Below are 15,024 nucleotides of genomic sequence, written 5' to 3' on the forward strand. Positions count from 1 at the left end.
CACCACAGTTTTAAGGGTGTATCGAGAATGGTGCAACGAACAGAAATCATCCTCTCAACGGTACTACTGTGAAATAAAATCGCTTGTTGATGAGAGAGGTCAGAGGATCATGGCTAGAATTGTGCAAGAAAACAGACAGACCACAATGCCGCACATCACGTCAGAATACAACCTTGGTGCGCAGAACAAAATATCGTAACGGACCACTAGTCGTACTTCGTCGCGAATGGGCTACAACAGCCGACGGCCACATTGCGTACCTTTGTTATCATTGAAGAACAAGAGAGCACGCCTCCTGTGGGCGCAACAACACCAGCACTGGACTATCGACGATTGGAAAACAGTTGCTTGGTCTGACGAGTCGAAGTTCCTGGTGCATTATGTTGATGGAAGGCTCAGAATTTGGCGAAAACAACATGAATCCATGGACCCGTCATGTCTGATGACTACTGTGCAAGGTGTTGGGGGCAGTGTTATGATGTGGGGAATGTTTTCTTGGCACACGTTGGGTCCATTGATACCCATAGATTCACGTCTGAATGCCACATTGTTGCTGACCAAGTGCATCCGTTCATGTTAACAGTTCATCCTCAGTCGGATGGTTACTTCCAGTAGTATAATGCGCCGGTGCACAAAGCCCGAATCATTATGGAATGGTTCCAGGAACATGACAATGACCTTTCTTTGCTGCAGTGGCCCGCTCAGTCCGCGGATCTCAATCCTATTGAACATCTTTGGAATGAGCTGGAGAGGCCTGTTCGCTGCAGGCCTACACCTCCGTCGAATCTCAAGGAACTGTGTAACACACTCATGTCTGCATGGTACTCCATTCCTGCACAACGTTTTCAGCATCTTGTTCAATCCATGCCTAGACGAATTCAGGCTGCTTTGAAGGCTAAAGGAGGCTCAACATGCTACTAGGTAGGTGTACCTAATAAAGTGGCAGCACAGTGTATATTGCTATTTATTATTAATATAGTGCCACCTCTCAGATGGTCGTTTCAGTGCTCTTTGGAACCTCATCTGTTCGAGACAGCAATTTGGTAGGCGGCCCTACATTGTTTAAGTTAGAAAACTTTAAAAAGTAAATCAGAAAAATGCACTTCTCTTGAGGAGAAATGTTATTTTATTGGTCTTTTTCCCAACGTGGGCCTACGCGTTGCCATTACCGAGGCAACGCGTAGTAGCGTAGCATTATGAGAAATCGATGCCATTGTATTAAGATATTGTTCTGTTGGAATAAACTAATGCTTTTGCTGTTAATCGTTTAATGAGAAGGGCATGGAAATGCATATCTGTTTATGCCACAGTTTATTCTGAGATTAACATGAGATATGTGCCCTAAATCATCTACAACTTAATGACTTATCTCGTTTAAAATTTACTCTTAACCATTAATTAGATCCACTCCAGCTCAAATCACTTTACACTCATAATTAAATATCAGCACGCCACAGTTTGAAGATCCCTTTTCTTCCAAAGCAAGCGTAATTAACTCCAAAATAATTTTACTAGGAATGATGATCACCACTTCCATCAAAAATTCACATTGCATTTCCATTATTAAAAAATGTTTAAAGAACTTTTACCTAACTTTTTTATTTTCCCTTTAAACTAAATTTGAAATTTTATCTAATTCACGCCCTTTTCTGTCACATCCTTTTTTAATTCAGTCTCATCCCATACGTTTTTCATTTTCCTGTTTTGAGTTAATTCAGTACATACAAATATTTTTACTGTGATCATATTTAGGAAATAACGGCTAAATATGATCGTTGCCCATCTTTTGTTCTAAGCCTCACAAGAAATCGTGAGTTCCAAAGGAATTCTCAAAACTTTTCTGAAATCACGAACTCTGCGCAAAGATCAACAGCTTTCCTCTAACTAATCTCCCTCCCATTCGTCTCTAGAAACGAGCGGAAGGCATTTTAATTTATTCGTTTCTTACATCCTCTTCGATGAGAGACAAACTGCTGGGCCTTTCTCATCGGCAATGCGCCTATAAAGTTTATACCGATACAAACGGAAACATCAATCCGTCATCGTCAGTGGGCACGTGCTCTTGCATTCCGAGTACTTAATGCAAATGAACAACATCGCAATGGAAAGTCACTTGGTGAAGGCGGTGCCTTCCCCCCCTCTTCTTCCGTTTCCATCGATGACCATTGAGCTTCCTTCGATTGCCTACATGTGTCACGTGAACAGAAGATTACATCCTCCAAGAGATGGCGGTGCAGGTAGGTACACCCTTTGTTTGTGTTGCCATGATCAAGATTAAGTGTCAAAGGGCACCCGACATTGGCGACTGATCAGCGTGCTTTATTACCAAAGGCCATAAATATCCCAGTAGGGATGTGGTGCATTAAGTTCATGAAGAGAGCGTACACAGCTTTACTCGAAGACAGGGTTGTTGGGATAGATGAGTTTCGGCCGTGACGATGCACATAACAATGGCTTCAATTTATCTTCGAACGCGAAGTTATTGGTGCACTCACCAAGATGTGACGGCTCTATCAAAAATGAAGATTTTCTAGATGAATAGATATGTAGTCTACGGATGACAATAACAAACTGCTTTTCAAGAAAACTTTCCAAACTTTGGAACTCTGCGTTATTTATATATTTATATATTTTTCTTTCACTTTACTTTAAATTTAAATATATAATCTCAAAAATTAATGATTTGGGTCGCAACTTCCGGTGACTCGGCCCGTTCCTAAATCGCTGCTTCCTATTTCAGATCACACGCAGATCGTTGTCTAGTATTGCATGTTTTATATACATTTTAAACGTTGTCTGCCTGCCTTAATTATATTGACGTGAACTGCTTATCATCCAGGATTAAATATTTATTTATTCAGGCCAGTATTTTTATTTTTAGTAGTGTATTTCGTACAAGACGTACGCCTTTCCTACTGAATAGTGAGATATGTGTCCCAGGAATAGATAAAAGTTGATAAAGCATGTATCAAAAATAAATGACTTTCTGTCCTTTTTTTTTTTTTTTTCCTAAGTTATTTTAGAGAACCGTGTATATTATTTGAGAGAAAAGTCTTTTGGTTATACTTCTCGTAATTGTTATTAATGTAGATATATCCCGTTTAAAAATTAACAAATAATGTCAGCTATTCATAAAGAATTCTCCCTTCGTTTCTGTGGCGATTTTATTGTAGCATGTACGATTCTTGGAGTAATTTATCCATTTATTAATAACTATCTCTTCATCCATGGGGCCAGTGTATATACAAGCATTATGGACTGTCTCACAAGCTGATGTTGTATTTCCACTGAGTTGCTAAAATGATTTCCCTTGAGAGAAAGATACACTTTATGACATCTGGCAATTGACAACAGCGTGATCTTACAGAATTCGTTAGAGTAAAAATAACAGCTAGCTATACTTCCTTAAGGTTCCCTTAGAATGCATGCAAAATTTCAATCTCTACGTTTCATGCTCTTAGAATTATCGTTCTGACGCGGGCTCTTTTAGTGTACATAAGCTTCTATGTAACATAACTACTAATAATTTAAACATTAAATTGTCTCATTTGTGTATCAAAAATATTAAAGGAATGTTGCTAAAGATAAAGTTTTGCATTCTTCATTTTCTTTTAGACACTGGATGGGTTCGTTTTCGTTGTTGCACCAGACGGGAAGATCATGTACATTTCAGAGACTGCGTCCGTTCATCTAGGTTTATCCCAGGTAATATATATGTTGAGTGGTTGCCTTGGTAATATTATTAATTTCTCGTTAATCTGTATTATTGTGTGAATAGGCTACATGATGCAAGCCTGAAACCACTTCTAGGTGATGTAGGATATTTTCAAAGTTTTTATTCACTGACCAGAAAATGTGCGTGCTGTAGTAGGTGGCAACATAATCGCAAACTTATATTTATATATACTGAAGTTAAGTTTAAATTAATATGTATTAAAGAAAAGAATACAAGGAGAAAGTAAGAAAAATATAATAAAGTAAGCAAACATCGGTAGCTGCAATACATTTACAAACCTCATATTTCTTGAATAAAATGACATTGAACTAAATTAATAGTAATGCATGTTGTTCAAGACAAGTAAGAAACGAATACAAAGAAAACTATTTAATTGTAGCAACAAAAGAAGAAGAGGGGTTTTTAAATAAATTTAGGAACATATTCCTCTACAACATCCGTATTCTTAATTTATTCCTCCTCCTCCTCTCTCCTTCTTCTTTTGTTGCTGTAGTTATGTATCGTTTTTCTTTGTATTCGTTTCTTGCTTCACTTGGCCATTCTTCGTACTTACTATTAATTTAGTTCAATGTCATTTTGCTACAATCATTTTTCCACCTTCAGGGAAATATCATTGCCTTCATAAGGTCATTATATGCGAACTGCATAACTCAGGAACAATAAACCAGGCTACACTAGAAGAATAACTGCTGGAGTCCCACAAGGAGGAGTTTTGTCCGAAGGGTAAAAAAATCCATCCAGGCCTATTAAAGCCCTTTGAGAAATCTCTTCTGAGAACGTTAACCATCCAAATTATGCCACAACAGCTACTGCTGATCCACTATGCTACCAAGTCAAGGTCAACTGCTACAAATCTAGTCACCACCACTACCAAGATTCTCGAGGCATTTGAGCACGGTTCGGAAATCAACGTTACGTATATCAACGTCCAGGCAGCATTTGATTCCATATCCGTTTACGCGTTGGCCAGGTTACTACGTGAGTATTACCTCATTGGTGGAGACGTGCTCTGGTTTATTCAGACAATGCTTGAGAACAAGACCATTATTGTTCGCGATGGCAATCTGCGCTACACCAGGACGAGGCCGCCGTAGCCTAGTTGGGCGCGCTGGTGGTCAGGCGCGCGGGTGCATAAGTACACGTGCCTTGATTGACCGGAGTTCAAGCCCCTGACTACTGAATACGGTGCTGTTTCTTGTAATCTGTCTATCTTGTGAACTCCTCTGACCGTTTGGTCGTCTCGGAGTATAAACAGAAGATTTATTTATTTATTATTACAGCTGGAGTCCCACAAGGTGGGGTCCTGTCCAGAATCTTGTTCTCGTGCCGTTCGTGACGGGCCGAACTGATATCATCACCTTTGCTGATGACGTAAAACGTTTTACTCCCATCAGCCGTGGAGACACTGCTGAATAGATCAGTGCCTTAATCCTTCAGAAAATCCGGAACCTTGAGACATTCCTCTCCGATTTCGGACTTCACATCAATCCTGAGAAGTCAAAACAATTGACTTTTTCTCTCAAACGGAACCCAACAATAGTGCAACCCATTTTAAGAGAATCCGCGATTTCTGCCGTCCAACAACATACAGATCTGGGCGTTATTTTTGATCAAAAGCTCTCCTTTCTACCGCACATAGATCACCTACAAATAAAGTTCTGTCGACTCTGGTGTATGATTAAACAACTTATGCATGTCCATGACCAGGCTGTTGGGTGCAGATATATTAAGACATGTGTTTATCCGATCATACTCTATGGCGCCGAAGTCTGGACTTCAACTGCTACTACCCATTTTAGACGGATTTTCGCCGGGGAATTCTGACTACTGAAGTGGGCCATTTGGAAATTTCGGCTTCCCCCTGCACCAAGGACCACCCAGATGGCGGAAGCTCTCAACATCAGGCGTCTTCCTGCCATCATTCACCAGAGAAGACTCGTCTTTGCCGTCAAAATGATGGTCGGCATTATTTCATTACCAGGTTTCTGAGATAACTTCGGATGGGGGGATGCTGCCGTAGCCTAGTGGTCAGGCGCGCGGGTGCATAAGTACACGTGCCTTGAGTGACCGGGGTTCAAGCCCGTGACTGCTGAATACGGTGCTGTTTCTTGTATTCTGTCTATCTTGTGAACTCTTCTGATCATTTGGTCGTCCCGGAGTATAAACAGAAAATTTATTTTATTTATTTTTTAATCCAACCCTTCGGGCCATTCCAAACCAGTTAAAGTTATTTGATGGGTCTTACCCGTGCAAATGCTGCAGGACACACTCCTTGGACGGCGACCTCTACAAGTTCGCAGTCGATAAGAAATATAGGCAGAAAGTACTCGGTCGACTTCCTTCCCAGGACGACGTCACAGGACATTAGAACCTGCTCCTGAGGACCTGTCTATCACTGCCATGGATCCATCACTCCAGTGTTCAAACCTTTCTGGAGTCAAAATGCTGGTTTTTTTTTATCTTTGTTTATTATGTTGTGTAATTTCTTTTATGTAAACCCCTGGCTTGTAGTCGTGAAGAGAGTTGTATACAGCATATATGTATGTGCCTTCTGTATATAATTAAGAGTTCTTATTCTTATAAATTTTTAACCCAATCTGCATGCATATAGACATCGAATCTCAGAACAAATTACTGCCATACTCATTACATAAACAGCTTGGAGCATTTGATGACACTCGTTTCTGTGTGTGCTGCCTTCCGATCCTAGTGGTGATATTCATTCTGTGTTGAAACAATACTCACCAAAATATAGTGCTTGTAAGTTCCACACAACCTGAAAAATTGTTATCACCAATCTGAGTACTCCGTGCTTCTCCAGTCAAATTGGCGCCTCCGTAGCCAGGTGGGAAGGAGCAGCAGTGCGTAGCACACGCTTCTTGATTAGACCGGGGTTCGAGCCCGTCACCACCGAATGCGGAAAGGTCAGGGAATGACCACCGCATATCCCGGAGCAATATGGCCTTAGTTGCTAATGCTCCTAAAAAAAAAAAAAAAAAAAAACCAAACCAAAATCCAGTCAAATTGATTAAATGTCTGATTGGAACTTTGTACAAGTTGTGAAGTCAAAAACTAATAGTGATTGATAAGGACAGCAACATTTGGTTTGCATTTCAGGTGGGAAATCTCGGCTACATTGTGGAATGTGCAACTGACTACTTTTTGCCAGGTAGCGTGCAATTATTTGTGCAATAATTGAACGTTATGGCAATTGTGTCGATTGGAATTAATTTTTGTATATATATATTTTTAATTATACGTAATTTTAATGTAAATATTGCACAATTCGTTCTTTAATTATAATTTACCTTCCACTTTTTACAAAATTGTTATCCTATTTTAGATTATTCCTAACTTTGCATTATCATAATTATTAACGTAACCTGTTGATTTCTTTATTGTTATATCTGTAATTGTATGCCGTTGTATACTTGCCTTGTAGGCTGTGATGAGTGTTTATTGCCTTCTGTATCTGGATGTGTGCAATAAAAGAAATATTTATTTATATATTTTTTTCCTGGGTAAGCTCCAAATTATCATTTGCATCCCCAAGTAGCTCATTGTTATGTATATTAAGCGAAAATTCAAACCTAAAATAAACCTAGTACCTAAAATCTCTCTTTCTCATTAGGTCGAGTTAACAGGGAACAGTATATACGAATACATCCATCCGACGGACCATGACGAGATGACTGCTGTGCTCACTCTTCAGCTTCCATTACCACATAGCCACGTGACTCAAGGTGGTCAGTAGGTCACTTTTAAAGATTCTGTTTTGTGTATACTAATAATTTGAATTATTTTCAGTTATTGACTGGAAACCCATAATATATTTATGAGCAGGTGCACTGGTGGAAAAAATTTTTGTCTCTTTCCTTATAGACCTGTATCCATACAAAGAAAAATCTTGAAAGGAAGCGGTAAAAATGAAAAGGCATGATCTCTTGACCACCCGCATGCCGCTCGCACGAACCAGATAAAGTGTCTTTTTCCTAAATTTGTTAGCTCCCTGAACAACTATATACGTTTGATTTCCTATATACATTGATTATCCAGACTGGGTGTGTGCTTATGGTAGTACCCTTAAAGTACATATATATGTTTTGGTTTTCTGTGTAGAATGCTTATTTTGATAGGATAACTTGGGGATCACTTAACTAAAGCATACAAAGATGCTGTGTTTATACTTCGGCATGGCCACATAAATCAGAGGAGTTTACAAGTAAGCATTTAACAAGAATATTTTATGCTCACGTGAACTCAAGGAGTGAACGGAAGTGTTAAAAAAAATCTTCTCATTAGGAATTTTCCATTACGCAATGGGTTTTCCTCGACTTAAAAAACTTCTATTGTTCGTCTTTTTCGCCACAGTTCTCTGTTTTCTGTATCTTCCTCTCTCAGTCCTCGTCTTTCCATGCTCTTACGGACTTCATCCATCCACACCTCCCTTGGTCTTCCTTTCTTACTTCTTCCTAGTGTCACACAATTCATAATCACTTTTGGAAGTCTGTCCTTCTCCATTCTTCTGGTATGTCCATATACCACCTCAGCTTTTTTGTTTCAATTACCTGAATTATACCAGTTTTCACTTCCATCATTCGTCAAATCTGTTCATTTCCTATTTTCTTCAGTCTCAATTTTCTTACTGCTCTTCTCCAGTAGTCCATTTCTGTTGAAGGCAATTTCCCCTGTTGTATGTTATTCACTGTATGTTTCTGCCCCATAGAGCATAATGCTTGTACTGTTGTTTGGTAGATAAGTCTCTTTGTTTTACTGAGTATATTCCTAAACCACAGGATTGCATTTAGCATACCTATCACTTTCCTTCCATCGCTATTCTCTTCTTAACCTCCAGTTTAGACGATCCATCAGGCTGTATTATCGGTCCCAAGTATTTAAAGTTATGTACTATTTTAAGTTTACATCCTTCTATCTCTAGAAATTCTTCTGCTTTCAGTGTTAAGTATTCCGTCTTATCATAAATTATCCTTAATCTCCATCTCTATATGTCTCCACCAATTTCCTGTACATATACCTCTGCGTCATCCATGCCTTGTGCTACCACCGCCTGATCACCAGCGAATGATCAGGTTGTTGTTGTTGTTGTTATTTGGTTTTTAGGAGCATTAGCAACTAAGGCCATATTGCTCCGGGGATATGCGGTGGTCATTCCCTGACCTTTCCGCATCCTCCGTATTTGGTAGTCACGGGCTCGAACCCAAGTCTGATCAAGAAGCGTGTGCTACGCACTGCTGCTCCTGCCCACCTGGCTACGGAGGCGCCGAATGATCAGGAGGTGGTAGTTGAATATGTACACATTGTCTTCAACAGGTGTATACCCATATTGTTTCATTTTCTGGACCATTCTCTTAGACATATATGGATACAGATCTTTAAAAGAGTTAGTGACATACAGCAGCCCTGCAGGAGGCTCTTTGAAGTAGTAAACCTTTGGGATAGCCTTTGCCCCATTTTGACTCTACATATGTTTTCCTTATAATGAGTTAAGCACTTAGGAGGTAGCTTAAAACTGAGCAGCATTTATGGTCTAGACTAGCATAACTGGTCACTATAGGAAAATTGCATGAATGCAGTTCTCTTGAACACTTGAGACTCACATAAAGTTAATTTATCTCTCAATGGATGCAGTCAGTACTATAAACAAATGATATTTCTGATGAAAGGTATGACTATATTATTTTAACTTCTGGATATACCATAATTGCCCAAATACAAGCCCCTCCCCTCTGTTATATGGTTTTGAAATGCAAAACATGTTTTATGAACTTACATCATTTTGAAGATAAAATAATATGTAAACAGGCAAAATTAGTCCCACTTTCACTTCAACGTCATTCTAATTGTGTAACCTATAAATGTAAAATACTTGAAAAACAAGTTAGTTTGGAGGCAGAGCACTTTAAATGGCACATTCTTATGACCACTGACTAAGGGAATATTGAAATAAAAATCTTTCATGATAGTACTGCTATATCAAGAGTGATATAGCAGTACTACCTTAAATTACAGTTTACAACTCTCTCTGAGAGAGAGTTGTAAACTCTAATTTAAGGCTCTACTTTATTCCGTATTTCAGCAAATTGTTCGTCGACTTAGAACAGCCACTGTGATTTACCATGCTAGTTAGCTAGCTAGGGTTTGTTACCCGGATTTCTAAAACACCGATGGAAATGATATTCAGGTCCCCTTTGCGAATCAAGTAGGCCGAATTTCGGCAATGTCCGAATTATAATAGTTTGCTCCCTGAACAATTATATACGTTTGATTTCCTATATATAAAATATTTATCCACTGGATAGTCCTCTGGACTGAACCTATTGACTGATCAATATTCAGTCAATTAGGTTCAGACCGGATTAGGTTCAGTCAATCCTCTGACTGAACCTAATCCGGTTGCCTCCCCCTCTGGGAGGCAACCGGATTAGCCAGTGTATCATCCGCTGTCTCTACTCTGTTGGCTAATGACTGGAGCGAGTCTGAGTTATATATTTACGAGGGACTCGTATGTGGGACGCATTGTCGAAGCCACCTTATGGAAAAACTTATTCTAATCATATGCTTTTCCATTTAGTGTCCCAATATATGGTAGAGGGCAGGGTATAGTATATGTCTTGACAGTTGGATGGGAACAATTTGTGCATTTACTAGAATTTTTTTATGAATAACTTTGAATTTAGTAAGATTTTTGTATGAATAAATTGTTATTTATTATTATATTAACTCATTATACTTCTGATTAATTATAAGACTAGGGAAGTGGAATAGTCAAACCAGATAATACCATTTATGTCCTTTATTAAACTTAAGAATTATTAATAAGCTTTTTAATAATAACAGTTTAATAAATATTATTATTAATATTGAAATAATAATGAATTTTTAAATAAATAATACATATACTTTGAAATTTATTAACAAATTTACAATTTCACCAGTTTTAATTGCCTTGTTTTTGGGTACTGTACTTTGATAATATAATATTTAATTTTTCAGACTTCGAGATCGAACGTTCATTTTTCCTCAGGATGAAATGTGTTCTTGCAAAGCGGAACGCTGGTCTCACTTCAGGTGGATATAAGGTATACAGTCAAGTTTTAAAAACTATAATAAATTAATTACTGTAACTGTATTTTCTTGATAGCAGCTAATTATTCATAGGTTTAATTTATATATATATATACACTCAAAAATCGTGGGACATTTCGAGGATTTAGTGTCAAACAACGTTAATTACAAAATCATTTTGCAGTAATTAACCAAGAAAAAGTCATGTGACATTTTTTTTGGTTTACCGAAATGTGCGTATAGCTCAAGCTAACTTATTAAATACTAGAAAGATACAGCTCTGTGACATGATATGCATTGTTATTTGTATAAAGTAAAACTAAGATTGTCTCAAAACAAAAATGCAATTTTGAGTTAACGTTGTTTGATACCAAACCCTCGATTTGTAGTACACATTTTTTAAGGAAATTAATAGCATTTTTAATCGCCACTTAGGCCATAATGACTGCTTGAATGTGTCGGAAGTCTCTCTGCTAATTTCTGGTAGAGAGCTAGTGGTAATATGCTCCACTCCTCCTTTAAAGCATTAGTGAGTTCCAGTAATGCAGGCCGCCGTCTTGACCTTTCCCTAATTCTACTTTCCAATTCATCCTAAAGAAATTCAGTTGGATTGAGTTCGGGCTCTGTGCTGCTACCGAAATTTTCTGATCATGTTCTCAATCTTTGTTCTATGACGTGAACAGTTGTCATGTTGGAGGGTGTAAGGCCGCTTTCATAAAATTGCCACATTGTAGAGCATACAAAATTGTCAAGAACACCAATGTTGACGCAGTATCCATAGTTCCATGCCACGAAAGCACTTCCTGACCATGATACCTTTTCCTGCCGACGTCCCAGCTGGAACAAAATACGCAAGTAGTAAGCGTTCTGCATGCATCGGCTACACCCAAACACGCCAATCAGGCTGCAAGAACATGTAGTAGGCCTGGTTGACTTATACTGTCGACCATTTCCATTCGTCAACAATCTAAGTTCAGTGTATCTTGTACCATGCCGGTCGACGCTGTACATTTGTTTTTGTTATCAAAGGCTTGTGGCTGTAGCTCTTCCCTGAAACAAACTTCGTGGAATGCAGTACTTTGAAACAGACGTCATGGCATGATCTTCTCTTTGAAACAGTCATCATGCATGATTTCCTCTGTGAAACAAATTTCGTGTCATGCAGCTCGCAACATGGATCATTTAACAACTTTGTATAGACGCCCACAGGTTCAGACTCAGATTCTCTACAAGTCTACGTTGCTATGTGAGATGAAATAATCAACGGTCTCAAGACGCGTCTGCTCCTGTCAATCGACATTTCACACCTGCCTGATCGTATCTTGAACTCACTGTGACCTCTAAACCTGAGTTTCATCAACAGATTGCTAATTAATTATTCAGCAATAATGCACGCGGACATTTCCCCCCACATGACATCCAACTACCATCTCTGCTAGCTCTTTCCGCGTGTTCCAGTACATACATATAGGCTACTGTATATGTATATATTACGACACCTATTCTTTTTATGAAATGTACATTATTATAAAATATATTTTACCTTTCAGTTGTACCATTTATAATTTCGTGTCACTCATGGGCGGTCGAAAGATTTTCTGAAGGGAGGATCTAAAGCAATGTTCCAAGTAATAGTTAAGTAACAGTAAAATAGTAATAATAAATAAAAATAAAATTCACATTATTATAAGAGTGGGTGCCATAGCCCTTTAGCTCTTACTTGAACCGCCCTTGGTATCAGTCGTTAAAATTTTTTTTTTTCCCTTTTCCGTTAGAGATGCTTTTCGGGCTTTCGCACAGATCAGGAATCTCTTAACTTTGTAAGTCATGAGGCCGTAGGAGAGTTGGTGAGACAACTGTTTTCAATGCATAAATTGAAAATAGTTGTCTCACTAATAGCGAAGCACTAATTTCGCTTTTCATCAGACGTGATAATATCTAATTAGAGAGACGAGCTAATGTAAAACAGTAATGCATTGCAGAATCATCTAGACAAGACTGCAGCAGTAATTCAGACAGAGCATGGGTTTGTTAAGGGAAAGTCTTGTCTGACAAATTTGATAGGATATTATGATGTGGTTACAAAGGAACTGGATGCAAAAAATAATTTTGATATCATATATTTGGATTTCAGGAAAGCTTTTGACACTGTTGCGCATGGAAGACTATTGTACAAATTGGAGCAGAATGGTTTTAAGGGTAAGTTGTTACAATGGATAAAAGGATGGTTGAGTGGGAGAAGACAGAGAGTGGTAATCAATGGGCGCTGCACTTCGTGGACTAATGTCATTAGTGGAGTCCCACAGGGTTCGGTATTGGGTCCATTGTTGTTTTGTATATTTTTCAATGATATTGATGAAGGTATATCAGGCTTAGTGTCGAAGTTTGCACATGATACAAAGGTTGGAAGGGTTGTTAATGACAATGTGCTACTGCAACAGGATCTAGAAAATTTAGGAAAAGGGCTGAGAAGTAGCAACTGAAGTTTAATATTGACAAATGCAAAGTACTGCATATGGGTAGAAGTAACCACAGAGGGTTTTTGGCTCTGTATAAGGCAATGGTCAGGCCACCCCTTAATACTGCGTACAGGTCTGGAAGCCTCATTTTAGGAAGGATGTAGATTTGCTTGAGCGTGTACAGAGAAGGGCAACAAGATTGGTGAGGGGAATGAAGGGATCCTCTTACCAAGAGAGGCTTCAGTTCTGCAAATTGCAGCGGCCGGAGACTAGTCACCTGCGAGGTGATCTGATCGAGGTGTATAAGGCTTTGTATGGGTTGAGCACGCTGAATTCTGATGGGATTCTTCCACTTGTTCATATTACGAACCTAAGGGGGCATATTCAAATTGAGGAAAGACAGCTGTAGAATAGATGTGCGAAAATTTGCCTTTAGCCAGCGGGTGGTTAATTGCTGGAACAAACTTCCATCTGGCGATTGAGGAAGGAAGTTGATAGGTTAAATAAATTGAAGGAGGAACTGGACAAATATTTAGAGGGAATGATTGTGTGAATTTTTCTTTTTTTTTTTTTTTTTTTTTTTTTTGGCTGATGCTACATAAGCTCATACGCTTGCTTTCTTGCATCATATGCCACGATTACTATTACTATTACTACTACTAGTTGGGGAAATATGGCTGGAAGTTAAAAAGATATCTAGCCGTGTTTGAGCACAGTTATGCGAAGATTTTTCTTCCAGCCTATTTAATTATATATATCTGTGTGTATATGTATATATATATATATATATATATATATATTTTTTTTTTTTTTTTTTTTTTGATCAGGTGATCCACTGCAGTGGTTATCTGAAGGTGAAACATTACTCCATGGACGTCGCCCCCTATGACGGGTGTTACCAAAACATGGGACTGGTTGCAGTTGGACATTCCTTACCGCCGAGTGCCATCACTGAAATCAAAATGTACAGCAACATGTTTATGTTCCGGGCCAGTCTGGATCTGAAGCTGATCTTTCTGGACGCACGGTATGAATAATGTCTTCCTTAACTATTGTTTTTGACAGATAAGTCGTTTTGATTGTTTTAGTTAAGGTAGTTATGTTTCACTCATTTTAGCACAGTTTCAAAAGCGAGGTACATAAGGAAACTGCAATATAACATTTATTACCAGCATTTATTCATTTTTACCAGCATTTATTCATTTATTATGATGTTTGCATGTGAGAAAACAGTTGTGTTTGTTCACATGCAAATATTGTAACGTTGCTTTTTTTTTTTTTTTTTTTTTAGCATTGTTATTTAGGTGCTTGTCCCAGCGGGAAACCTGTGCATCGAAGCCCTTTAAAAAATTTTAGTCTAACATCTATAGCTAGCGCGTTATCGTCATCATCATCGTTCATTCACAAACTGCAGACTCAATAAATGCCGTTTGAGGGTTGCGGAGGGGGTGGAGAGGCAAGGAGATGGAAGTCCCAGGGTGCGAGGTGAGAACTGCGTGCAAAACCTAATACCCATATGTCGTTGAAACCATTTTTGGGTCTATTTGGTCGTATTATGGATTGAATATCTCATGATTTCTTCCGACGAATAGCTTCTCTCAATTTATTCGGTATACCGCAGTAACGAGCTGCGTTGACTGGTAAGAAACTATTGGTATTGACTGTCTCACTCCTTAGGAGAAAGTCCACCAACAAGAGTATTTTTGGAAATCACATATCTTAGCCGTCTAAAGCTAAGAATAC

General features: G+C 38.5%; 1 protein-coding gene across 1 annotated transcript in view; it reads left to right on the forward strand.

Moving 5' to 3' along the window:
* The window catches only part of sim (bHLH transcription factor single-minded), a 128,444-nt gene that overhangs the window by 98,596 nt on the left and 14,824 nt on the right, over window positions 1-15,024 (forward strand). The window contains exons 4-7 of the mRNA XM_090390304.1: window positions 3,616-3,705; window positions 7,368-7,479; window positions 10,751-10,836; window positions 14,109-14,308. Of these exons, the coding sequence (XP_090246430.1) occupies window positions 3,616-3,705; window positions 7,368-7,479; window positions 10,751-10,836; window positions 14,109-14,308 (488 nt within the window). The remainder of the gene's footprint in view (window positions 1-3,615; window positions 3,706-7,367; window positions 7,480-10,750; window positions 10,837-14,108; window positions 14,309-15,024) is intronic.

The sequence above is a fragment of the Mastigoproctus giganteus genome, chromosome 1 (assembly GCF_048544385.1).
Source record: "Mastigoproctus giganteus isolate SK-2022 chromosome 1, ASM4854438v1, whole genome shotgun sequence".
In the NCBI taxonomy this organism is placed as follows: Eukaryota; Metazoa; Arthropoda; class Arachnida; order Uropygi; family Thelyphonidae; genus Mastigoproctus; species Mastigoproctus giganteus.